This window comes from Canis lupus, chromosome 33 (assembly GCF_048164855.1).
Source record: "Canis lupus baileyi chromosome 33, mCanLup2.hap1, whole genome shotgun sequence".
NCBI lineage: Eukaryota > Metazoa > Chordata > Mammalia > Carnivora > Canidae > Canis > Canis lupus.
Genome location: NC_132870.1, coordinates 32,143,910 through 32,170,356, shown reverse-complemented (window position 1 = coordinate 32,170,356; position 26,447 = coordinate 32,143,910). Strand labels below are relative to the sequence as shown.

At 37.9% G+C, this 26,447-nt stretch overlaps 1 protein-coding gene and 1 long non-coding RNA gene across 10 annotated transcripts in view; one reads left to right on the top strand and one right to left on the bottom strand.

Moving 5' to 3' along the window:
- Positions 1-10,870, bottom strand: part of AP1AR (adaptor related protein complex 1 associated regulatory protein) — a 42,862-nt gene extending 31,992 nt beyond the window's left edge. For 2 of the 8 annotated variants that reach the window (XM_072810424.1, XM_072810425.1), the window contains exon 1: positions 10,425-10,868. In XM_072810424.1, the coding sequence (XP_072666525.1) occupies positions 10,425-10,507 (83 nt within the window). In that variant the 5' untranslated portion in view covers positions 10,508-10,868. Of the gene's footprint in view, positions 1-9,809; positions 10,277-10,424 lie in introns of those variants that run through there. The other 6 variants (XM_072810428.1, XM_072810429.1, XM_072810426.1 and 3 more) reach the window with 5 other exon arrangements.
- A 113-nt stretch (positions 10,871-10,983) lies between these two features.
- LOC140623998 (uncharacterized) overlaps positions 10,984-26,447 on the top strand; it is a 47,325-nt gene continuing 31,861 nt past the window's right edge. The window contains exon 1 of one of the 2 annotated variants that reach the window (XR_012023561.1): positions 10,984-19,535. This is a non-coding gene — a long non-coding RNA (uncharacterized lncRNA). The remainder of the gene's footprint in view (positions 19,536-26,447) is intronic. The other variant, XR_012023562.1, reaches the window with a different exon arrangement.

Below are 26,447 nucleotides of genomic sequence, written 5' to 3'. Positions count from 1 at the left end.
CTTTTTTACCATTGGATATTCTTTCCTGTTTTGTTGAAGATTAATTGACCATAGAGTTATGGGTTTATTTCTAGATTTTCTATTCTGTTTCATTGATCTATGTGTCTATTTTTGGGCCAGTACCATGCTGTTTTGATCACTACAGCTTTGTAATATAACATGAGGTCTGGAATTATGATGCCTCCAGCTTTGCTTTTCTTTTTCCAGGTTGCTTTGGCTATTTGGGTCTTTTGTGGTTCCATACAAATTTTAGAATTATTTGCTCCAGTTCTGTGAAACATGCTGTTGGTATTTTGATAGCAATTGCATCAGATGTGTACATTGCTTTGGGTAGTATAGACATTTTAACAATATTTTTCCAATCCATGAGCATAGAATGTCTTTCCACTTTCTTGGATTTTCGTGAATTTCTTTTGATCAATGTTTCATAGTTTTCAGAGTACAGGTCTTTCATCTCTTTGATTAGGTTTATTCCTAGATTATCTTATTCTTTTTGGTGTAACTGCAAATGGGATTGTTTTCTTAATTTCTCTTTCTGCTGCTTCATTACTAGTATATAGAAATGTAACAGGGACGCCTGGGTGGCTCAGCGGTTGGGCGGCTGCCTTCGGCTCAGGTCGTGATCCCGGGACCCGGGATTGAGTCCTGCATTGGGCTCCTGCAAAGAGCCTGCTTCTCCCTCTGCCTGTGTCTCTGCCTCTTTCTCTCTGTCTCTCATGAATAAATAAATAAATCTTTTAAAAAAAAGAAATGCAACAGATTTCTGTACATTGATTTTGTATCCTAAGACTTTCTATTGGATTCAATTTTTAGTTCTAGCAGTTTTTTGATAGAGTCTATATATAGTATCATGCCATCTGCAAATAGTGAAAGTTTTACTTCTTTACTGATCTGAAGTCTTTTTATTTCTTTTTGTTGTCTGATTTCTGTGGCTATGACTTCCAGGACTATGCTGAATAAAAGTGGTGAGAGTGGATATCCTTAGCTTCTTCCTGACCTTAGGGGAAAAGTCAGTCTCCCCCCAACAGGTATGTCGTTTGGTGTGGGTTTTTCATATATGATCTTTACTATGTTGAGGTAGGTTTCTTCTAAATCTACTTTGTTAAAGTTTTTTTTTTTTTTAAATCATGAATGGATGTTGTACTTTGTGAAATGCCTTTTCTGCATCTATTGAAATTACCATATTGTTTTTATACTTTCTTTTCTTGAGGTGATGTATCACACTGATTGACTTGTGAATACTGAACCACTCTTGCAATGCACGTATAAATGCCACTTGATTGTGGTGAATGATTTTTTTAATGAATTGTTGAATTTGGTTTGCTAATATTTTGTTGAGGGTTTTTGCAGCTGTGTTCATCAGAGATACTGGCCTGTAGTTCTCTCTCTCTCTCTCTCTTTTTTTTAAGATTTTATTTATTCATGAGAGGGGGGGGAGGGAGGGAGAGGGAGAGGGAGAGGGAGAGAGAGAGAGAGAGAGAGAGAGAGAGGCAGAGACATAGGCAGAGGGAGAAGCAGGCTCCTAGGACCTGGGAATCATAACCTTAGCCAAAGGCAGATGCTCAATCACAGAGTCACCCAGGTGCCCCTTTGGTCATGTCTTTATCTGGTTTTGCTATCAGGTTAATGCTGGCCTCAGAATAAATTTGGAAGTTTTCCTTCCTATTTTTTTGGATGAGTTTGAGAAGAGGTATTACCTCTTCTTTAAATGTTTGGTAGAATTCCCCTGTGAAACCATCTGGTCCTGGACTTTTGTTTGTTTAGAGTTTTATTACAGAGTGATTTCTTTGCTGATAATCAGTCCATTTAAATTCTCTATTTCTTCCTGCTTCAGCTTTGGTAGGTTATATGTTTCTGGAAATTTATCCATTTCTTCTGGGTTGTCCAATTTGTTGGCATATAATTTTTCATAATATTCTCTTACAGTTGTATTTCTATTAATTCTCCTCTCTCATTTGCAATTTTGCTTGAATCCTGTTTTTTCTTGATAAGTCTAGCTAAAGGCTTATCGATTTTGTTGATTTTTTTTCAAAGAACCACCTCCTGGTTTCAGTAATCTGTTCTATTGTTGTTGTTGGAAGTTTATATATCATTTATTTCTGCTTTAATCTTTGTAAATCCTTCCCTGTGCTGGTTTTGGGTTTTGTTTGTTGTTCTTTTGCTAGCTCCTTTAGGTGCAAGGTTACGTTGTTTGAGATTTTTCTTGCTTCTTGAGGTAGGCCTGAATTGCTATAAACTTCTTCTAGAACTGCTTTTGCTCCATCTCAGAGGTTTTGAACTATCATCTTTTCGTTTTCATTTGTTTCCATGAATTTTTTTATTTCTTCTTTGATTGTTTGCTTCACTCATTCATTGTGTAGTAGCATGTTATTTAACCTTCATGTATTTGTGGTCTTTCCAAACTTTTCCTTGTGGTTGAGTTCTAGGTTCATAGTATTATGGTCAAAAAGGATGCGTGGTATGAAGGTCACTGCTGTTTATTAGGGGCTTGATTTAGAGGAAACTAGTAACTAGAAAGGACTTTAGAGGTCTTTTGGTTCTTTCTCATTCATCCTTTGTAATCTGTGTGTAGCATCTGAAATTGTTGACTACCTTCTTTTAGAAATTGTTGCTACTTATATATCTATGATATTGAACTTTCTAATTCTAACTGAAGTTCCCTGGATTACTGAATGACAGGCATAGCTTTTTGTTAAAGTACAAAACTGAATAAAAATAGAGCCATGTATCCAAGAGGCTTAGGATCTAATGGGATGGATGCAGAGGTAAATTAACAACCACTGTGCTTTGAATGGCACATGTTCAGATGAAGGGCATCAAAAATCAGCTGGAAGGGGAATTAGCCAGGCCAAGTAGTAAAAAAAGAATGCTTCAGGGCGTAGCAGGTACCAAAGGCAAGGGGGAATGAAAAGAGTAAGATACATTTAAGAAGCATACTCATTCTGTGATCAAGTATTTATTGCCTACATAGGACATACTATGCATATAACTTGGAGCTGAGTATTCAATGGTCAGCAAAAAAAAAAAAAAAAAAAAAGTCATGGACTTCTTCCTTTACGTTGAAAGCAGAAAACAGATATTAACCAAATAATTACACTATGTCAGGTATAATAAAAACCTGAAGAAGTGCTCAGAAGAAAAGGAAGATGATTCAATGATGGTATGATGACTTATCCCCTGAGAGTAGAAGGTGGTTTAGGAAGCCTTCTGTGGGAAATAATCCTTCACCTGGCATCTATAAGATGAGCAGGAGTTACCTAAGTAAAAAGAAATGGATTCAAGGTAGAGTATAACACAGGTGAGGTCCCCCCACCCCCCAAAAAGGAAGGCAAAGAATAGATAATGTAAAGCCTTGAAACCTACAAGACGCCACTGAAGAATTTTAAACTGTGTTTGTATTACAGATTTGCACTTATGATTACTCTGACTCCAAAATATATGATCAACTGATAAAGGTCAGAAATAGATGTGGGTGGATGGATCCAAAGGTAATCTACCCACTCAGTCAAGAAATATTTATTGAGTGCCTAATATGAGGCAACCACTGTTGCTATACTGGATATATAGAAATAAATAAATATAAGTCTCCGACCTCATAAAATTTATACTTCATTAAAGGGGAACAGACAACAAACAAACAAATATTCAGATTTTACAAACTCATGGAGTGGTAAGTGCTATGAGAGCTTAAAGCAGTGTCAGAAATTGGTGAATGAGGAATAGTATTACTTTAACACAGAGTATTGGAAATCTAGGCAAGAGATGAGGACAGTTTGGGACAAGGGGGCAGTAGTGAGAGAAATGGGTAGGCTGAAAAACTATGAGGTACCAAAAAAAATCTGGTTATGAGGATTGACTAAGAAATGTGGGATGATGGAGAACACAAAGATGCTCCTAGATTAGTGACTACATGCATCCAATGCTTTAAGAAAAGTAGAGTAGGAGAAGAATCTAGTTCAGTTTTGTTTTGTTTTGTTTCTAGTTCAGTTCTGAAGGACTCCAACATTTAATGACTGAAGCGAGGAAAATGGACATTCATACGAGATAGGGAAGATAGATCAATTTAAATTGCACTACCCAGGGAGGCAGATATAAAATATGGTGAGTGGGAAATTACAGGAGCTAAGGGATGAGCCAACAACATCAAATGCAGCTAAAAGATCAAGTACAGTAAGGATTACTAATACCTACTGGATTGTGATGGCTGTTTTGATGTTATGCAGGTGGAGCGCAACAAAGGCAGCAGTGGCTGGGAGAATGAATTTTAGCTGTCTCGCAAACTGAGTGAGAAGTGAGGAAATGGAGATATCAAGAATTTTTTAGGTTGTTAAAGGGAAAGGACAGGAAATGGGGTAGTAGCTACAGAAGATGCAGGAGTCTAAGTAAGTTTATGTTTCTTTCTTTTAGGTTTTCAAATTAGAGAGACATAAACTCAAAAAGGTATCAGCCACAGAAAGAGCTACAAATTTAGAAGACGGAAGCATCTGTACAAAGGCAACGATGATGTAGAAGTTGGAAAGATGTAGGTAGGGGCATTCAGAAGGTATAATCTACAGGATTTGGCAACCTGGATTTGTAGCAAAATGAAAGGGAGGAGTTTAACATGATTCTCATGGCTTAGGTGACTATACATTTTTTGCCACTCACAAGGTAGCACACAAAGTAGCAGAAATGGTTGGGGCTTTAAAAAAGAAAAAAATGAGGAAACGGCTAGGAAGGAAAGAAAGATGAGCTCAGCTTTACGAACTGAATTTGAAGTTATGTTTGATAAACCAAATGGAAATACTGAGTGGGCAATCTGGTATTTCAGAGCTAACACTGAGTTGACCAGGCTCATTAGTATGCACATAATAGGTAAAGCCATGTGTTTTCATGCCATTACCCAGAAAAAGTACATTAAAGAAGAAAAAATACATTAAGGAAGAACAGAGTGAGGCTCAGAACAGAGCTCTGGGGGAGTCTTTAAGATAAAATACAGAATATTCAGAGATTCATATCCATTTAAATCTACTGTTTTCCTTCCTAATTTCTGAAATTTCAAGAGAAATATCTCATATGTATTTTCAAAGCTGGCAAACACGCAGAAAACCAAACTAAATCTCTCAATAATGACACTATTGATTATCATTTTAGCAACACATATAATGATAAAATATTAAATTCTCATTGGTACTCTATACGGTCATTTTTTTTTTTTAACTAAATCAACATAAAACTGGTAGGATATATTTTTAACTCTGTGAATGAATGATGTTGTTGCCAAAGTCAATTGCCTAAAAGAAAAAGAAGGATAAGAGAATACTGTTTTCTATCTCAAAAGTTCAAAAATAATACTCTGGCTATTCATTCAACAAACACAAGACACTGAGAATAGAGAGAGATAAAGATAAAGCAGAGTCCCTGACCTTGAGGAGCTCTCAACCCATACCATGGAAGATGCTAAAAATCAGCAAACTGTGGTCCATTGGGCCAAATCTGGTCCAATGCCTGTTTCTGAAAGGTGAAGTTTTATTGTAACACAGTCACATATACTTGTTTACATATTGTCTGTGTTTCTGTGCTAATACAGCAAAGTTGAGTAGTTTCAAGAAAGACTGCAAAGCCTAAAATACATATTATCTGTCCCTTTACAGGAAAAGCTTGCCAATCCCTGTCATAAAGCAGATTTAAGCCCATAGAAAATACTATTTCCTCAGGGAGATTATATTGTCTCAGGGGGCTGGAGCAGGTTTCAAAGAAAAAGCAATACTTAAGGATAAGTAAAAGCTCACCAACAACAGGAAAGGAAGAAATATTCCACACAAAGGCAAGGATGAGAAAACACTGTATTTCAGGAAAACAAGAATGCATATGGTCTACCTAGTATATAGTATACTGGGGATGTGGCAAGTGAAAGAATGGCAGAGAATACTTTCACTGATTTTCCCTGCCTATGCTGCCAAGCTCATGTGAGTAGAAGTAAAATCTACAATTTTAACGGTATATTCTAGGAAAAATATCATTAGAAAACACAATTAGGCTGGTATAATAGACTAAGATTAGGTTATCTCGTTGGGAGTTGGTTTGTTTATTTATTGAGTGAGAGAGCACACATGCTGCGGATAGGAGGGATAAATTGAGAGGGAGAGATAATCTGATGGGGCTTGATCCCACAACCCTGAGAACATGACCTGAGCCAAAATCAAGTCTCAAACACATATGGACTGAGCAACACACGCACCCTTGTCAGGAGTTTAAATTTGATATTACTCTCAATGAATGGAAGGTTATCATTTATCAAAAAAGTTAAGATATGAAGGTTTATGAATGAGTTTAAGTTTTTTAAAATTAGAATAGAGTAATTGTTTTCCTTTTAATGTTATTCTCACTGATTTGTATTCTGACATTATTTTCTGAATTGGAGAACAAAGAATTATCCCCAAACAAGGAAACTGCATAAAATCCTGAGCATACAAATGGATATTATGTCACACATCTGAATGCCATGCAACTCATCATCTGTCATAGAAGGGAAAAAGCCTGAGCAAGTTAGCTGTAGGAAATAGGACACAGAGAATGTGGTTAAGCAAGGGCATGGTATGATCTAGTATGGGTTTTAGAAAGCCTAGCTTCAATAACAGAAAGGGAAGATGGGACTGAAGTATGAGAGATACAAGAGGGAAGCACAGTCGAGAAGAAGGGGAGATTTGACTCGAAAGACAAAGTTTAAGACACAAGTACCAACAAAGGAATTGGATGGCTTCAGTATGTATTAAGGAGAGACTAACTTAGTTGATGAGAAAGAGGTAGAGGACTATGAAGTTGAGTTTGTAGCTTGGAAAACCATAAATGTAACTGTTAAGGGAATGAGAGAATACACAGAACATAGGAAAAAGAAATTTTGAGGAAAAGACCTATCTATTCTAGATATCTGTTGGAACACAGATATCAGATATTTGAGATAGGCCAATCTGAGGAGGCTTCATATATCCTAGTGTATCCCTTCAGTAGGCAACTGAATATATGGTATTGAACCTTTGAAAAGAGATCTGTTCAGAGAACGTCATATTTGGAAGTTGTGGTGGTTGAAATCATAGGAATGGATGAGATTTCTTCAGGGGTGGGTATATGTGTGAAGGGAACTAACTAAAGCAAAGAAGAGACAAAGAATAATTTTGTATTCAATAGGCAAACGGAGTAAGGTCAGGACAGACACAGGAAAATAATAAAAATGATGTGGCAGAGGTCAAGTCCATAGTTTCAAGAAAAGAATAGTTTTATCCCACAGAATTGCCAAGTTTTTCAGATGTATGCATATATTACCTACAAAATAAAGAGCCATGAGCTATTAGTGTTTAAGGATAAAGGCTCTGAATTCAGAGCTCAATCCCAGTTCAGCTATCCTGAGGAAGTTAAACTTTCCACGCTTCAGTTTTCAATCTGTAATGTATATAATAGTACTTATCTTCCTCACAGGATTGTGGTGAGGAATAAAGGAGATAATGTAAAGTACCTATAACAGAGCCTGCATAGGAAGTAACTGAATGCTGGCAGCTATTTCTAATATATATACATACATATATATATATATATATATATTTTTTTAAACCAGGAAAGAAAATGAAAAATCACTGTAAACTTTGTCTGAAGGCAACTTGCCACAGGAGCCTAAAAGCCAACAAAACTGGAACCACTGTGTGGAATTATACGGCAAGATAAAAATGATAATTAAAATACAACACAACAAAACACAAATGAGTCTTCAGTTTGAGAAAAAACTAACACCAAAAATATCTATACAAAAGATTTCTATACTACCTAAAAACCGACCAGCAGGTGGAGCCCTCTAAAAATGTGTTGGTAAACAAAACTCCCTATAGTGAAAAAGGATGACTCATTAGGACTTCTAAATTTTATTCCTTAAAGATATTTAACTCTCTTTGCTTTAATCACCAAATAATTTTATTAGTAGCAAGGTTCCTGACATATCTCTATTCTCATATTAATATGACTAGTGAAAGATATTCTAGAATGTAAAACCCAGAATTCTCTAATATCTTATAAACTAAAACATTAGTAATTCTGGTTTTGAAACTGGATAGTGAAAACTGAGTGATCTGACTTTTGAGATGCCCTTGAGAAATCTATCAGGCTAAGGCTCTAGATCATAAAGCATTCTTGTGATGTCCGGCTTAAAACAGTCTAAGAAAGCCCAGGATTATTCTACCTGTGGCCATTACAGTGACAAATATAAATCAGATGAAGTCTTTGTGATCATCCCTAAATTTTATGCCCCTAGACGAAAGATTACTTAACTGTTTAGACCTAAACCTAAAAGAAAATCCGAATTACCAGGTGATTAAGAAAACAGAAAAGCAACTAAAATGAGAGGCAAAGTTGAACTTTATTCTGTAAATAAAAATTAACTATATCTACCTGTCCTTGCATGCTTACTGGAGGCTCTTAAAATAATGTTAAAATTAATGTAAAACAGTAAGTTATTCAGAATATTCAAGTAAGTGAACTGCCTAAACTTCTGTTTATGAACTGAAACAAACAGTATCAGTATCACCAAAATATGGTTTTAGATGACAGTGTCCACACCCCCAGATGTTCATTGTTTCAACAAGGTTTGTTTGTTTACATTTTGTCCATAACAAAAGAATAGAGATCCAACTAATATGTTTTTGACATATCTACAGACAATTAACACACTAATCCACTGTCTTCTCTCAGCCCCTTCCCTATGCTGCCAAGCTCACCTGCTCAGGGAGTAAAATCCACAATTTTAACACTACCCTCTAAGGAAAACATAATTAGTTTGTAAAATCACAATGAAAGAACAAAACAAAAATCCCAGATACCACACCGTAGTTCAAAATCAAATACAAACGATTTTTGCTTACCCAATTAGAGTATAAGACCCCATTTCTACAATAGGGATTTAACAAGCTACAACAGAACTACAAATAAAATATTAACAAAGCCAGAGACTTTGTGGTATTTAGTCTTTAGGCAAACAAATTTATGCACGCTTGACTACACAGGTACACCTGCACACAAAAATCAGAAATAAATTAGACGATTCTCTCTGACATGATAAAAACAGCTGTCATGTTCCCCTTTGACAATAATAGCTCTTAAGTCAGGGAAATCAAAATATTAAACCAGGCACAAAATTTTTAACTCCTTATTTTTCCATTCAGGTATACTTAGTCTATAATCTTGGCTACTTTGTACCAGAGAGGTGACTCCATGAACGCAATTAATGAACTAAAATCAGTGAATCACATGTAAGATCCAAATTATAAATCGTGTAGCTTCAGTTTGTGTATTCAGAACGCCTTATTGCCTATTAACGTCGTTTAAAATGAGACAGATCCTGAAAACTCGGCAATCTGTTCCATAAAGTGCAAAAAAGTCTTATTCCTTACATAAAGCGGTTTGCTTCCGGTTTTTGATTCAAAGTCTAAATTTCTGGGAAACATTTCACAACAACAAAGCCAGCTTCAAAGGAATCTGTTCTAATTTTTCTCAATACCCTAAGAAACAAACAAACAAAAAAAAAACCCCGCAAAAACCGGAATATCATGAAATTCTATTATCCTATGGATGCTGTGGGTAGAAAAACCTACGCAGGTCGGTTTTACATATGCCAGTTTTAAACAAGCGAAGTAAGGTTCTGAAAGACTTACTCCTTTATTATTATTGTTATTATTAATTATTATTATTATTTTACTTCTCTCTTCTTACAGAGCTTATGGGTAGTCATCACAGCACAGCATTTCTCTGGAAATAACCAAAAAAACTAATACGGAAAAGCTACGCACTGCTTCTCTGGTTACCGGTACCAAGAATGCGACTGCCCACTGGAAACCTTGCAATTCGTCAAGTCTTCGTCCACGTCAAAGAGTTAACTCAATGTCCGGAACCGTATTGTACTACAGCATCCAGATGACTTTTACTCAAATTCCCTCTGTGGTACCTAACTTTCTGGGGCCAGGTTCTCCGCGGCTCTGTCAGAGCCAAAGGGAGGATCAAATCCGGAGCTGCCACCTCTGGCATCAAGCCCCAGCCCGACGCAGGGTGTGTCCGGGTCGTTGTGTCGCCGGCCCCACTGCCCTCTCGTGAGAAGGGGCCTCAGGCTTCCCGGAGATGATGCCCTTCAGGGCTCCCGCCCCGTGTGGCCGCGCGACCGGAGGGAGCCTTGCGGGAGGCGGCAAGAGCGACGACGCCCGCCCCCTTCTCCCGCTCTTGCCCTGGGAGGCCCCTCGGGCTCGGGGCCTCCCCTCCGACCACCTGCTCGACGCCCGGCAAGTCGCGAGGGCGGAGGGGCTCCCGGCCTACGCCAAGCGGTTGCAGCCAAGGCAGCGAACGGGGTTCCCCGCGAGGGGCCGAACGCCAGGGGCCAGCAGGAGCCCGGCCCCTCCCCCCGGCGGGCTTACCCTCCACCGCCTCCTACACGTTGCAGCCGCCCCGCTTCCTTGCGGAGGAGCCCGAAGCACTGCGTCCAGCAGCAGTTCCCCATCGCATGCCGCCCAGGCGCCGCCGCTGCTGCTCCTCCTCCCGCTCCAAGCCCACACTCAGGCCCGGCAGCCGCATCCGCATCCGCGCGGCACGAGCCGAATGAGGCTTCGGGGACCGAGGGCGGGCCAGCCGGAGCGCGGCGGCGTGAGGGGCCGGGTGACGGGAGGCTGGGCGCTCGGAACAAAGGCAGCGGCTACTCCAGCGGCCACCACGCCGCCGCCGCTCGAGGGAGGAGTGTCGGGCTCAGGGCTTTGCACTCCCCGGCCGTCCGCATGGCCGCCTGCCCGCCTCGGGACCCCAGCCGAGCACTAGTGACCGCCTCCAGCCGCTGAAGGAAGCCAGTCCGCGCGACCGGCGCGCTCAGGCCCCGCCCTCCCGCGCGCCCGGGCCGGCGCCTCGCGGCCGACGCTGCCACACCCCCGGCCGCTCCCGGGCGCTAATAGGGCGCCCGCCCTCCGCGGCCCCGCCTCCTCCGGCCACCGGTTCTTACGTCACTTCCACAAGCGCCGGTGTCCGCGGCTTCGGCCTTGCGGCGGGTTCAATTCCCGCGTGGGGGGGTGTTTTGTTTCGTTGGACCTTGACCTGACTAGAAATCTCTTTCTCCTCGCTTTTCCCGCCTCTAGGTCCTGAACGTTTTGTGTCGCGACGGTTAGGGCTGAGCCTTCGAACTTTGTACCAAAGCCTTGTGAGCAGCTCGGCTGGAGCCCAAGGCCGGGAGTCGTCGGGTGTGCGGACGGGCGCTCCTCCGTGGGGCGTGTGCTCAGGTCTTGTTAACACGGCACCGTGAGTGGCAGCCAGGGGGCTCGTTGAAGTTTTGAACCCACCAAGAATTTTTCTCTCGTCTGGTCTCTAGTTTGCTTTTCTCCCCCCGTACTGTTGAGTATTTTATTTTATTTTATTTTTATGTTTTATTTTTTGTTGTTGAGTATTTTAGAGAGACTTTTTAATGGCGACCTACTGGCCTCTTTTTGTTTTGTTTAAAATCAAATCTTCAAATAATTTCGGGGGGGGGTGTTGTCCAGAAGCAGTAAGAGGGCCCGGGTTTCTCAGGGGCACCAGCGTTGAGGATCCAAGCGTGCGGCCGGGAACTCTAGTAGGTGGAGAGAGACGTGGTGGTTGGCCTGACAATCGAATTTAGGGGTGGGGAAATCGGGTATAAGGCGTGGTTTAATAAAACACCTCGTCCTTTGGATAAAAATGCCTTTAAAAAAAGAAACAAACAGATATTTTTAAGCCTGCATTCATTTACCCTAGGAAAATTGTTACATTTTAGAAAATTGTTATTTGATGAAAAAAAATGTTCTTTGAGCTATTCATTTACTTGTTTCCTGAAATCTATCTAGGCCGACCTGGGTTTCGATTTTAGAACTGCTACCTAAATAATTTTGACCTTATTCGGGTCTTAGTCGTTTTTGTAATTAAGTGCGTAAGTATATATTTGGCTCAGTAGGCTGCAGCCAGTGATTGTTAGTGGAATGACTAAATGACTCCCTAAATAGCAACTATATTTTCTTTTCTTTTTTTTTTTTTTTTTGTATTTTTTTATTGGAGTTCGATTTGCCAACATAGAGCATATCACCCAGTGCTCATCCCATCAAGTGCCCCCCTCAGTGCCCGTCACCCAGTCACTCCATCCCCCTGCCCGCCTCCCTTTCCACTGCCCCTTGTTCGTTTCCCAGAGTTAGGAGTCTCTCACGGTTTATCTTCCTGATATTGCCCACCCATTTTCTCTGTCCCTCTTTCAGCCCCTAAAATCAAGCAAATATATTTGTGAAATCTTTAAAACTTCAACTATAAAGCTCTAAAGAAAGCTGTGGAATACTACTCAGCAAGAAAAAGGAACATGCTATATCAAATGGATACACGCAAATTAAATGAATCTACAGATTATATGGAATTGAAAAGCCAGTCTCAAAAGCTTGCATATTGTATAATTCCATTTATATAACATTCTAAAAATGACAAAATTATAGGAACAGAGAACAGCTTATGTGGTTGCCAGGGGTTAGGAGGAGGGAATGGATCCTTGTGGTGATGGAAAACCCGTGTCCTGGCTGTGTCAATGTCAGTTTTCTATTTGTGATACTACGTTGCAGTTTTGCAAGATATTACCATTGAGGAAAACTGGGTAAAGGATATATGTGGTGATTTCTCTATTATTTTTCACAATTGCATTTGTGACACCACAATTAACGCAACTATGGACACTTGATGGATACTTTTTGCTTTAGGCATTCGTATAAGCCTCTATTAAAAGTAGATCTGGGGGGATCCCTGGGTGGCTCAGCCGTTTAGTGCCTGCCCTTGGCCCAGGGCGTGGTCCTGGAGTCCTGGGATTGAGTTACCGCGTCGGGCTCCGGGCATGGAGCCTGCTTCTCCCTCTGCCTGTGTCTCTGCCTGCCTCTCTCTCTCTCTCTCTCTCATGAATAAATAAATCTTAAAAAAAAAAAGTAGATCTGACTCTGTTGAGGATATGAACGATCCTCAGAATCAGTACAAATGATTAAAACATTTAAAACTTGACCTCACTAATCAAAACAATGCAAATCAAACACAAAGAAAAGTTATTGTTTGTCAGGTTGACAAAAATTTACAAATGAAATTTTCAGTTTTTGCAAGTAGACAGTGAAATAGTATTCTCCTGAACTGGGGATAGTGAAACTCATTCTGAAAAATCGTTTGGAAATATGTCAAGAGCCAGAAACAAACTTAATGTTCAATAATTGAAGGATGGTTAAATTTGCTGGTTTGGTCTTATAATATTATATAACCATTTGAAATCTATTTTGAAAAAAACTAATAGCATGGCAAAATGCTGCAGAATAATGTATGAAAAAAATTAGGATAGAAAATTATATATAATGTGTGTTCCAAATCATGTTTAAAACAAAGCATATACATTCTTAAATACATAGACATTCTTTCTTACATATATTCCTAGGGGAAAATAAGAGCTATTTGGTAAATAACAATAATAGTTATATCAAGAATGTGAAAAAAAAGAATGTGGATTTGGGGGAATTTTTTTCTTTATGTTTTCTCAAATTTTTAAAATAATCAGAAAATTTTTTTAATCTGTCCTATCAGCAGGAAGGATTAATTGATAGTGAGCTTAATTAAATTTGATGGTAAATGCAGACATTTAGAAAGTGATGAGGATTTAAATGTTGATGGATTCTAATGAGTTGAGTTACTTAATGTTTTTCCAGAAATAAGTTATGAAGCATAAGAGGTTACTGGACTTTATCATGCAGTTTTTCACCAGATTTGACATCAAGAATCTTATCTTCGTTGTAATGTAGCTTTAAAAGTTTGTAAACAATCAGTTGAATGATCTGCTATTAGTTAAGCAGAATTAGCAGGGAGAAACCCTGTAACTGGAAGGGCTGTTTTGTAAAGCAGGTGAACTTCATTTTATAGATGAGAAAGAAGACTCCTAGAGCAATTAAAATGATTTGCACAGAGTCACTGAATTAAAGGCAAGACATGAAGAAACTCCAGGTCTCTGGACAACAAAGCTTGTGTTTCTGCCAGGGCACAGTATTGTGTAATCCTACATTTGGGCATGGCTATGAAATCAGTAAAAACAATAGTCAAGTATATTCTGTTAATTCTCACACCTAGAACATTGAATTTCATGGCGGTTTGCCAGGCAGATTATTCAATTTACCAGTAAGAGACATAGATTAGTTACAGTGATGGCCACTTATCAGCTTGCTAGAGACCTCATCTACCCACCTTCCAAATAGCAGGAACTTTTCCTTCCCCATGCCTTGCAAAGTTCCTTTCTCTCTAGTGGTTTATTCTGAAGTTGAAGAAGAGTTTATCTCATGGATACTCTGGAGTCAGCATGCAATCTATACCTTTAATTGTCTTCTGGATTATATGGTTCCAAATACAATCCTTTTTTGCTCAGAATTCCTGTATTGGCTACTAATCACTTTTTGTTGTTTTGAGATCAGTTGCTACAATCATGTTTTTCTGAGGATTAGGAGGTCCCTTCAAGGGGAAGGATTCTGTGCTCCATTACCACAGTGGTCCAAACATGGACATGAATACATTCTTTTAATTCAGCAGAGCAGGATACTAGATACAATAGCTGTAACTTACAGATAATGAGATAATAAAATTTACCTTATGAGTTTGTTGTTAACAATAAATGATTAAGCATTTAACTGAGTGCTTAGTATAATATTAAAAGCAAGGGCTTGGTATAATATCAAGTATAATATACTATTATATTAGTATAATATGATTATACCATAATTTCTATAATATACTATATATACCATAACTATAATTACTTATAATACCCTAAATATAATATAAATATTAGCTATTGTTTTTATTATCCTCAGATTGAAGGAGATGTTAATCAACAAGTTATTTTTTCCTTTGTAGTTATGTGTCTAGCATTCTGTTAAAAATGCTAACCTTTTCAAAATACTACCTCTTAGACATGCACTCAGGCATGCTCCATACCACTGCTTGAAGTCAGGGTCTAAGAAAGTGTGGCCTACAGGGAGGAAAATATTCACCTCTCAGGTTGTCTGTCCCATGATCTGCTTCTTTTCAGGATGATTGAAAGTAAGATTATTCACTGATTTATGGGGAGACCTCACTCCCTACCAACTAGGAATATGTGTCTTGGGAACACTAATAGAACATTCTCTTCATAATACAATAATCCAGTATCATTATGGTTCCTAAAGTCTTATATATTTAGTCTTAATAATACCTGAAAGAACAGTAGTCCAAAAAAAAAAAAAAAAAAAAAGAAGAAGAACAATAGTCCAGTCTAGGTTACCTTGATCCAGCATTGCGTAGTTCTTTTGTACATATTTATGTACATTATAAAGTGAAAATTTAGGTTCACTAAGCCCAGCTGCAGCAATGTAGTGCTCAACAGTGGTTCAAGGGAAAACATATTTCCATCAGAATGAGTAACATTTTGCAGGCACATCATAGCTTAATGTCTAAAAGCCCAACATTTCTCCAAAAAAAGTCCAAGTGAACCAACTCTGCCAACAGTGCAAACCTTTGCATTGTTATGCAGAGTGGTTTAGCTCTTTAAAAATCTCTGCTCTCAAATGCCTTTATTTCTGCAATGGTCTTTTAATTTATATTACACACATACACAAACATACCCCAACTAGTTATAGCTATACAGCCAATAGAAGAGGTAAAGGGGAATATTAAAAGCAAGGAAATATGATAAAGAACTCAATCCAAAAGAGTGCAGTAAAAGAGAGAAAAAGAAGGAAGTATTGATAGGACAAATGAAAAGCAAATTAGATGGTAGACTTAAACCAATTCTATGGGTACTTTATTTTTTATTTTTAAAAAAGATTTTATTTATTTATTGGACAGAGAGAGCACAAGCAGAGGGAGTGGCAGGCAGAAGGAGAGGGAGAAGTAGGCTCTCCTCCACTGAGTAGAAAGCCTGAAGTGCGGTTTGATCCTAGGACCCTGGGATCCTGACCCAAGCCAGTCAGATGCTTAACTGACTGAGCCACTCAAGTGCCCCCTTATAAATAATTACTTTATTTTTTTTTAAATTTTTATTTATTTATGATAGTGAGAGAAAGAGAGAGAGGCAGAGACACAGGCAGAGGGAGAAGCAGGCTCCATGCACCGGGAGCCCGATGTGGGATTCGATCCCGGGTCTCCAGGATCATGCCCTGGGCCAAAGGCAGGCGCCAAACCGCTGCGCCACCCAGGGATCCCTAAATAATTACTTTAAATGCAATTGGGCTAAGCACACCAATTAAAAGCTAGGGATCCCCCACCCCACTGTAAAAAAAAAAAAAAAAAGACTTCACCACATGTTCACAGTGATGTACTTTTAATGTGAAAACATAGATTAAAAATAGGGATGAAGAAAAATATAACCATATAAACACTAATCATGGAGCTGGTGTGATTATATTAATATCAGACAAATTACACATCAATATAAAGAACATTACTAGTGATAAACAGGTTTAAGGAGGAAAAATTTTCATTCTACCCTTCTAGGTTCTGTGACTGGTCTAAAAGTTAATGTGACAAAAGACAGATTTTAACAGAAAAACAAACTTAATAACATATGTATGGGAGTCCCCAAAAGGTATGAAACTTAAAAGGCAGCCAGACAACTGAGGTTTCTGTAACATCCTGAGTTAAGGAAAAGTACAGAGGTCGGGTTATCAAGGGGGGGGAAGCCCATTCATAGGAAGGGGAGAAGAGATGTCTGGGAAAGCAATCTTGTGCTGTTATGCACCAGTTTCTTAGGTAAAAAGTTATCTCTGATAATAGTTCTCTTTCTGGTACAGGCCCACTTTCTGGTATAAATTTCCTTTGTAATTGCATAATTTCACCATAAATGGGGAAATTTTTATTTCTTTTATACAGGTAAGAGGGAAGTAAAGATTTTCCTGAGGCCAATGGGTCTTGATTGCCATTAGTTCAAAATAATCCCCATGCCCAAGTGGCATATTTTGGGGAGACTTTCTGAGCCTCTTCAGAGGGTTGTTTCATTGTGAGAAGAAGGTGAATTAATTAAGAAAGCATAGCAATCCTAACTTGTGTATATATATCTAGTAATTGACTGAGAATCCAGCTGCCATAAAGAGACCATGTGGAGGAGAACTGAAATGCTCTAGCTGACAGCTCCTGCTGAGCTTCCAGCTGGCAGCCAAGACAAAGACAAACTGCCAGCTATGGGAGTGAGATCATTTAGCCCCTCTAGTTGTCCAGCATCTTAGCTGATATTTTATGAAGCAGAAGAACCATCCTATTGCCTCACAGTATAGTGAGAAATAGTAAGTTGTTTTAAGGCAATAATTTTGGGGGCATTTTTTATGCAACCATAGATGACAGAAATACTGGCCTCCATTAGATTTTTTTCCTAATTCTTATATTACTAATATCTTTACACAGTTGCTATCTCTATTATCTCTTACTGAAATATCATAAGTAGATTGAACCTCCTCCTACAATCCAAAAAAAAAGAGCATAGCATTGCAATGATTGCAACTAGCTCTGCATTTAGGTAGGCTTTCAAATCCCACCTCTTCAACCAAAGTTTTTACTATGTTTTAGTATTGCCATTTGTAAAATGAGAGTGATAATGATTATTATCCATCCAAATGCACTAATATATTTTACAGTGATGCCTGCACAGAGCAAGCAGTATATAATTTAGTCCTGATTTTTTATTATAAAAACAAATGTGTGCCTGTGAGGGAGGGTATATAAAATAGGTTTTTAGCAAAATCATCCCATTTAATAAAACTGAAAATCAGTATGGTACTAAAAAAGGGCATCCCTTGGCTCTAAACTACCCATATGGGTCTGCCCATTCTCCATGGCTTCATTCTTGTCACAGAATGTCTTCTGTGCTGGAAGAACTTGTAATATTTGGCCAAGGACAAAGGTGGCATTCGTTACTGGCTATTAAGTGATTTCTCTGTTTCTCCATGGCTTCTCAGAGTCAAAGTCCTAAGGAGATTACAGTTCCCTTAAGTGGCCATTCAAAGGTGACTCCAAAGGGGTACCAGCCTGCAGAAGGTGGCCACAGCATTGGGAAGGGAGCCAGAATGGTACTGGGCATTTGCCTCTCATAGTACAAGTGCTGTTACAATGGAATAGAGGCCCACTTTAGCTGGTGAACTTTGCATTATGGGAGCTAGCACATGGCAGTCCCAGCAACCTGGCTTGTAGGCCTCTAGGCTGACAGGCACCTACATATATTTTCAGTAACCCACAAGGCCTTCCCACCACCACTTGGGTCAAGTGATAGACTCAGGCAAGGAATAGGCCAGTTCTTTGGGGGTTCCCTGGACATCCAATGGTAGTGCCTCGGATGTAGAATTTGGCAGAGGCAGGGCCCAACTAATCAGGATAGACACCAATCACAGGGCTGGAACAAGGTCCTGGAAGCCCCTTTATATGCCAGGCATTAACCTTCTAATGGCTGGATTTTAGAGAGAGGGGAGGGAATGTCCTATGGGACATCCAAAGGACTTGGGGCAATAGCTATTTACCAACCAGTATGAAAGCATTCTGGTTATCTTAACAGTAAATGCCATAGTTGTATGGCTTTCTTACCTTTACTTTGCTCTCACTGCTGAACAATATTTTAGTTGGTTCTTGGTTTTAATTCTCTTAAAATTATTAAGAGAACCTCTCTAGGTATTGGGATAACAAGTTACTTACTGATTTTCAATTTAGTGAGGAATTTATTAAAACAGTTTGACATAGTTTCCAATATCAAGTTATGACTAAGAGACAAGTGTCACTTAACTAGGGACACCTATGTAAAATAAAAGATTGCACCAGCAACTTATGAAATTCAGTAAGTGATTTGGAAATTAGTAGAATGATTTAATGAATGATGCACATTACAACTTATACTACTAACAAGCAGTTTTATATAATTTTATAATATATTTAGGGGATAAAGTACATTTTAAATCTGTGAATCCACATATTGATTTCTATATTAATTTAGATGATTTCAAATTGTAAAATATTTTTATTAGTATCTTGGAATTTCTTGAGAAAAGGAGGGGGAGCCTACCAGTGCCAGGGTGCACCTTCTAAGATTTGATTTAATCCTTCTAGTCTCAGTACTCAAGCAGGAGTATTTTTAAAAAGCTTCCCAGTAACACTAGTGTGCCACCAAGGAAGAGAACCACTGTTCAACAGCAGATTGACAAATGAAGCCTACCGTTGCCTATTTTTGTAAGTGAAGTTTTATTAGAACATAGCCATCCTTGTGTATCATGTGTCATCTATATCTACATTTGTGCCACAACAGTAGAGTAGGTGCTACAAAGACTATATGGCTTATAAACCCTGATACTTTGTATCTGTCTCTTTACAGAAAAAAAATTTTGCCAATTCTTTCTGTATAGCACTGAAAAAAATGAACTACAATATTTTTTAAATCATCAATAAACACTTTAATGAAAAACAAGCCACAGAATGATATTACAGTGTAATACAATTTATGTGGAATTCCAAAACACGCTACTACCATACAGGTACTGATAAATGCAGTACATGTTTTTTAAAAAGTCACATACGAATAATAAGCACAACATTTAGGACAGTATGTTTATCTAGGGAAGAAGGAAGGGAAATAAGATGGTGAAAAACAGAGGGAGAGGAGAGGAGAGGAGAGCTTTAAAAAAGAAAGAAAAACCGAAAGAGGCAATATGGTAAGATCAACCAGTACTAGGGGATAGGTACATGTAGGTTTATGTTATCTTCTATACTTTTCTAAATGCTTCAAAAATTAAATAATTCAAGAGTGGTGGACAGTGAGGTTTTTTTTGGATTTAATGTGGTTCATTATAACAATATTTTTTAGTATATTAACATGTTTCATTCTCAAAATAATCCAGTGAAACCTGTTTTAGTGTTAACTTTGCAATAGTGAAGACTATACCCATATTTGCTCACTACTGAATCCCTACCAATGCAATGGCTAGTGTATAGCATATGATCAGGAAATATTTGTTGAATAAACAAGCTAATGAATAATGAATGCATTTGTAATTGTAGAAGCCCAGACAGCCAAAGTGGCTTATACAAGTATAACTATTCCTTCACGGAAAGGCTAGCATTTGAATTCAGTTTGCTGACAGCTAGACTAGTGTCTTTTTTTAATATTCTAAGTTAGTTTCTTCTCTCCTTTTCTATAATCTGTTAGGCCTTTGAACCAACAGCCTTAATTAGAACCATTAGCAAGAAAAGAGGATTGAACTCATGTTTTTTTTTTTTTTTTTGAACTCATGTTTAGCATTTTCCTGCAATTATCAGATACACAATCTTGAGAACATCCATTTAATGATTTTTGTGGTTTCTCTTCTTGTTTAGTATATATGAGAATGAGCATATAGCTCAGTTAACTGTTTTCTATGAGGTAGGCATGTTTTATGAATTATAAATCTGGAAAGAAGGGCTAGCAAGATTCACTGGTTAAATAGGACAGCTGCCTAGAAGGTGAATGGATTTAGTATATAAGTCCAATATTAATATTAGTAATTGCATTTGCTAGTCATTTATTGAATGGCAAGAAAGCATGCCCCATCTAGCCTCTTGTATGCTGCTGTTGTAGTAATTTTTTTTTTCTAACATCTTGATTCTAATGATTATGGAAAAGGTAGTAACATTATCACTCTTACCATCACATCAATACTTAACCCTACCATAAACAAAGCACAGTTGCAGAGCCCTTGAGAATCCTAAAATAGTTTCGGTTACTTTTTTAAAAAATTTTTTCTCAATGAGGTAGGTTAGATTTCCAGATGAGAAGGCTAAAGTTGAAAGAATTAGATGGTGTCATCCAAGTTCACAAAGCCAACACGGGACAAAATCATGACTTGGGTCTGAATAGGATTTCTTTTTTTCCTCCAAATTTTTATTTAAATTCCAGGTAGATAACAGTGTAATATTAGTTTTAGGTAAAAAATTTAGTGATTCATCACTTATGTACAACACCCAGTGCTCATCACAAGTGCACTCCTTAATCCCCATCCATTTAATTCATCCCCTCCCATATCCCCTCAATCAACCCTCAGTTTGTTCTCTGTAGTTTAGAGTCTGTCTTATGATTGGCCTCTCTCTCTTCCCCTGCTATGTTCATTTGCTTTGTTTCTTTTTTTTTTTAATTTTTATTTATTTATGATAGTCACAGAGAGAGAGAGAGAGAGAGGCAGAGACATAGGCAGAGGGAGAAGCAGGCTCCATGCACCGGGAGCCCGACGTGGGATTCGATCCCGGGTCTCCAGGATCGCGCCCTGGGCCAAAGGCAGGTGCCAAACTGCTGCGCCACCCAGGGATCCCTGCCTTGTTTCTTAAGTTGCACATGAGTGAAATCATGGTATTTGCCTTTCTCTAACTTATTTCACATAGTGTAATATTCTCTAGCTCCATCCACATCATTGCAAATGGCAAGATTTCATTCTTTTTATGGCTGAATAATATTTCATTATATATACTCTCTCTATATATACATACACACACATACCACATATTCTTTATCCATTCCTCAATTAATGGATTTGGGCTTTTTCCATCATTGGGGTGCATGTATCCCTTTGAATAGGTATTTTTGTATCCTTTGGGTAAATACCTAGTAGTACAATTGCTAGATCATAGGATGGTTCTATTTTTAACTTTTTGAGGAACCTCCATACTGTTTTCCAGAGTGGCTGCACCAGTTATCATTCCTACCAACAGTGTAAGAGGGATTCCCTTTCTCTGCATCCTCACCAACACCTTTTTTCCCCCCTGTGTTAATTTTAGCTGTTCTGACTGGTGTGAGGTGGTATCTCATTGTAGTTTTGATTTGTATTTCCCGGATGATAGGTAATACTGAGCATCTTTTCATGTATCTGTAAGCCATTTGTATGTCTTTTTTGAAAAAATGTCTATTCATGTCTCCTGCCCATGTTTTAACTGGAATATTTGTTTTTTGGATAGTAAGCCTTATAAATTCTTTATATATCTTGAATACTAGCCTTTTATCAGATATGCCATTTGCAATTATCTCCTCCTATTCCATAGGTTGCCGTTTTTTGTTAGTTGTTTTCTTCACTTTGCAGAAGCTTTTTATTTTGATGAAGTTCCAACATCCCATGCTCATGGATTAGAAAAACAAATATTGTTAAAATGTCTATATTACCCAATGCAATCTATACATCTCATGCAATCCTTATCAAAATACCACCAACATTTTTCAGAGTTGGAATAAAGAATCCTAAAATTTGTGTGGAACCACAAAAGACCCCGAATAGCCAAAGCAATCTTGAGAAAGAAAAGCAAACCTGGAGGCATCACAATTCTAGGCTTCAAGTTATATTACAAAGCTATAGTGATCAAAACAGTATGGTACTGGCATGTAAACAGACACATAGATCAATGGGAGAGAAAAGAAAACTCAGAAATGAACCCACAATTATATGGCCAATCCATCTTCAACAAAGCAAGAAGGACTATCCAATGGGAAAAAGTCAGTCTCTTCAACAAGTGGTGTTGGGAAAACTGGACAGCAGCATGCAAAACAAGGAAACAGGATCACTGTCTTACACCAAACAGAAAAATACATTCAAAATTGATAGAAGACCTAAATGTGAGACAGGAAATCATCAAAATCCTAGAGAACACAGACTAACCCCTTTGACATCGATTGTAGCAACTACTTACTAGATATGTCTCCTGAGGCAAAAGAAACAAAAGCAAAAATAAAGTATTAGAACTTCACTAAGTAGGATTTCAAAATCACTTATTATTTTTAATTCAGAGTACTTAGTGAATTCTAAAATTGTGTTGGGCTGTAGGCCAGGGTCAGAGTTCTAGATACACACTGTCATAAAGCCTGTACTTGCTAATGAACAAGTTTTTACTCCACAATGGACTACTTTCCAATCTGTGAGCTCATGATGGTTAGAGCTATGCTTCTAGGGCTGGCTCGAAACCAGTGACTCAGTGATTACAGGGAACATCAGCCCAGGTTTGTCAGTTCATGTAATGTATTTTCCTTAGCCAAATAAATTTTCACTGTTGTGGATAGTAGCTATATACAATATTTAACTTACTTTTGTAATGACATAATAGACATGAAAAGTACTATTCTAAAATAATAAATACATTCATTCATGGATCTACAAAACAATTTTAATATTCTAAGAGGAGTAATAGAAAATTTGAGTTAATCTTTAATTATATTTGAAATTTATGCATGGTAAAATATGAAAATCAGAACTTGTTCATATTTTTGTCAGTAGGGAGGAAAATATTTTCAAATGCAGATTTTAAACTATCACTGACTCTATGGAAGACCAGATTTTTCCATGCTTTTTCTTTCAGGACTTAGGAACCATTGAGTATATGATGGCTATCAGACCAAAAGATACAGTATTTATTCCAAAGTCAAATTGTTTGGTTTACTTCTGCCCTCTTTTTGCAGGTCTTCTAATTGGCATAAATTCTATTTCTTATGACTAGATTAAGACTCTAGTACTGGGACACCTGGGTGGCTCAGTGGTTGAGCATATGGCTTCGGCTCAGGGCATGATCCCAGGTTCAGGGATCGAGACACATAGTCCCATTTTGGGCTCCCTGTGAGAAGTCTACTTCTCCCTCTGTCTGTGTCTCTGCCCCTCTCTCTGTGTCTCTCATGAATAAATAAATAAAATCTTTTAAAAAAACAAAACAAGATTCTAGAACTATTTAGACTAAAAATTAGCAGCCAGTCACCTCATTTCATAGCAAGGAAACCACAACCCAAAAAGTTAGGAAGTAGAGTTAGAACTGAATTCAGAAGTCCAAATTAAGAATGCTAACCCTACCTTCCCTAAATAATTCAGTTGTTAAATCTTGTTGAAAATTATTTTGAAATACTGGATTGATCTAACTCTTTCCAAGTCCACCGCTAATCCCTCAATCTAAGCATTTAATGCTCCTAGATATCTATGGTATTTATTTATTTATTTATTTATTTATTTACTTACTTACTTACTTATAGATATATTTAAAGATTTATTTATTTATTTATTTGAGAGAGAGAGACTATGGTGGAGGGGCAGAGGGAAAGGGAGAGTACCACAACCAGACTCCTTACTGAGCCTGGAACTTAATGCAGGGCTTGAAATCATGACTCTGAGATCATGACCTGAGCCAAAATCAAGAGTTAGCCACTTAACTGACTGAGCCACCCAGGTATCCTGATATCTACAGTATTTTATTTTATTTTATTTTTTTTTCTACAGTATTTTAAATTAGACTTTGTGCATCTAGTTTCTTTTTACACCAGTTCATCTTGTTTTCATTTCTGAATTTATTTATTCCTTACTAAGTAACCCAGATAGTTTTTAACAATGTTTTAAATGGTTATGAAATATTTAATCTTTATAATGTAGTCTTAGATCAAGAAATACACTCTGGAAGGGAGATTTATGCTTAAGCAGTTTACTGGGACATGCTCTTGGAGTCAGTACCTTTAAGGGGAGTAAAGAAAGTCTTGAGAGTGTTTCTTAGGTTGCTTCTATAGCTTGGCTATTGTAAATAATGGCACAATAAACATAGGGGTGCATATATCTTTTCAAATTAGTGTTTTCATTTTCTTTGGGTAAATACCCAGTGGTGGGATTACTGGATCATCTGGTATTTTTGTTTTCAATTTTTTTGAGGAAGCTTGATACTTTTTTCCTGTGGTTGCACCAATTTACATTCCCACCAACAGTGCACCAAAATTCGCTTTTCTCTACATTCTCACCAACACTTGTTATTTATTTTTTTTTTTTGTCTTCTTGATTTTAGCTATTTTGAGGTGCAAGGTGATATCTTATTATGGTTTATTTTTGCCCTTTTCTGATGGTGAGTGATGTTGAGTATCTTTTCATGTGTCTGTTGGCCATCTGGATTTCTTCTTTGGAGCATCTGTTCAGATCCTCTTAGCATTTTTAAGTTGTTTGTTTTGTGTGTATGTTGAGTTGAATATGTTTTTTACATGTTTTGGATATTAACCCCTTACCAGATAAGTTATTTGCAAGTATGTTCCCCTATTCAGGGCTGCCTTTTTTGAAATTGATGGTTTCCTCTACTTGGAAAAGCTTTTTAATTTGATATAGTCCCAATAGTTTATATTTGCTTTTGTTTCCCTTGCCTTAGGAGACATATGTAGAAAAATGTTGCTGTGACTGATGTTGGAGAAATCACTGTTTGTGTCCCTTTCTAGGATTTTTATAGTTTCAGGCCTCCACTTAAGTCTTTGATCCATTTTGAGTTTATTTTTGTGTATGGTGTAATAAAGTGGTTCAGTTTCACTTTTTTGCATGTAGCTGCCTAGTTTTCCCAACACCATTTGTTGAAGAGACTGTCTTTGCCCTGCTGTATATTATTGCTTCCTTTATCATAGATTAATTGACAGTATAATTTTGGTTTATTTCTGATTTTTCTGTTCCATTGATTTATGTGTCTTTGTTTCAGTACCATACTGTTTTGATTATACAGCTTTGAGTGGATAAAGAAGCTATGTCTTTAAGGGGATAAAGGACTTTGAGTGGATAAAGAAGATATAATATGTGTTATACACACACACACATACACAGGAATATTAAGCAGCCTTAAAAAAGGGTGAGCTCATGCTACTTGTGACAATGTGGATGGACCTAGAGGGTATTATGCTAAGTGAAGTAAGTCATACTGAGAAAGACAAATACTATATGATTTCACTTATATGTGGAATCTAAAAAAAACAAAAACAAAAAACCAAAAAACAAAGAGCAGACCTGTAAACATAGAGAACAAACTAATGGGTGGCAGTAAAGGGGGGGTGGGAGATGGACAAAATGGATGAAGGGGTGTGGGAGATACAGGTTTCCAGATATGGAGTGACTAAGTCACAGGAATAAAAGTTACAGCATAAGTCAGTGATACTATAATAACATTGTCTGGGACATATGGTAGCTTCTCTTATGGTGAACATGGCATAATGTTTAAACTTATTGAATTACTATGTTGTACACCTGAAATTAATATAATGTTGTGTGTCAATGACACTAAAATTTTTTAAAAATTAATTTAAAAAAATCTTAGAGACTTTACCAAAAAAAGAAAAGATTTAAGAGAGGGAAGAGTTGAGTATCTCTGGAGACCAGGCTTTGTACTCCTATATCTACCAGTCATGGGATGCAGGCTTATCCTGGGGAAAGGGCAAGGCCTTGGGTGAGGTGACTTTCTTTGGCTAAGGGCAATTCCTGGAGAGAACTCAACGGGGCTGTCAACTCCCCAAATCTCCCAGAAGCCAGGGGAAAGAATGCCCTAGGTCTGAACAGAGATCTGGGTGGTACACCACAGGATCTTTTTTTTTTTTTTTAAGATTTTATTTATTTATTCATGAGCAACACACAGAGAGAGGCAGAGACACAGGCAGAGGGAGAAGCAGG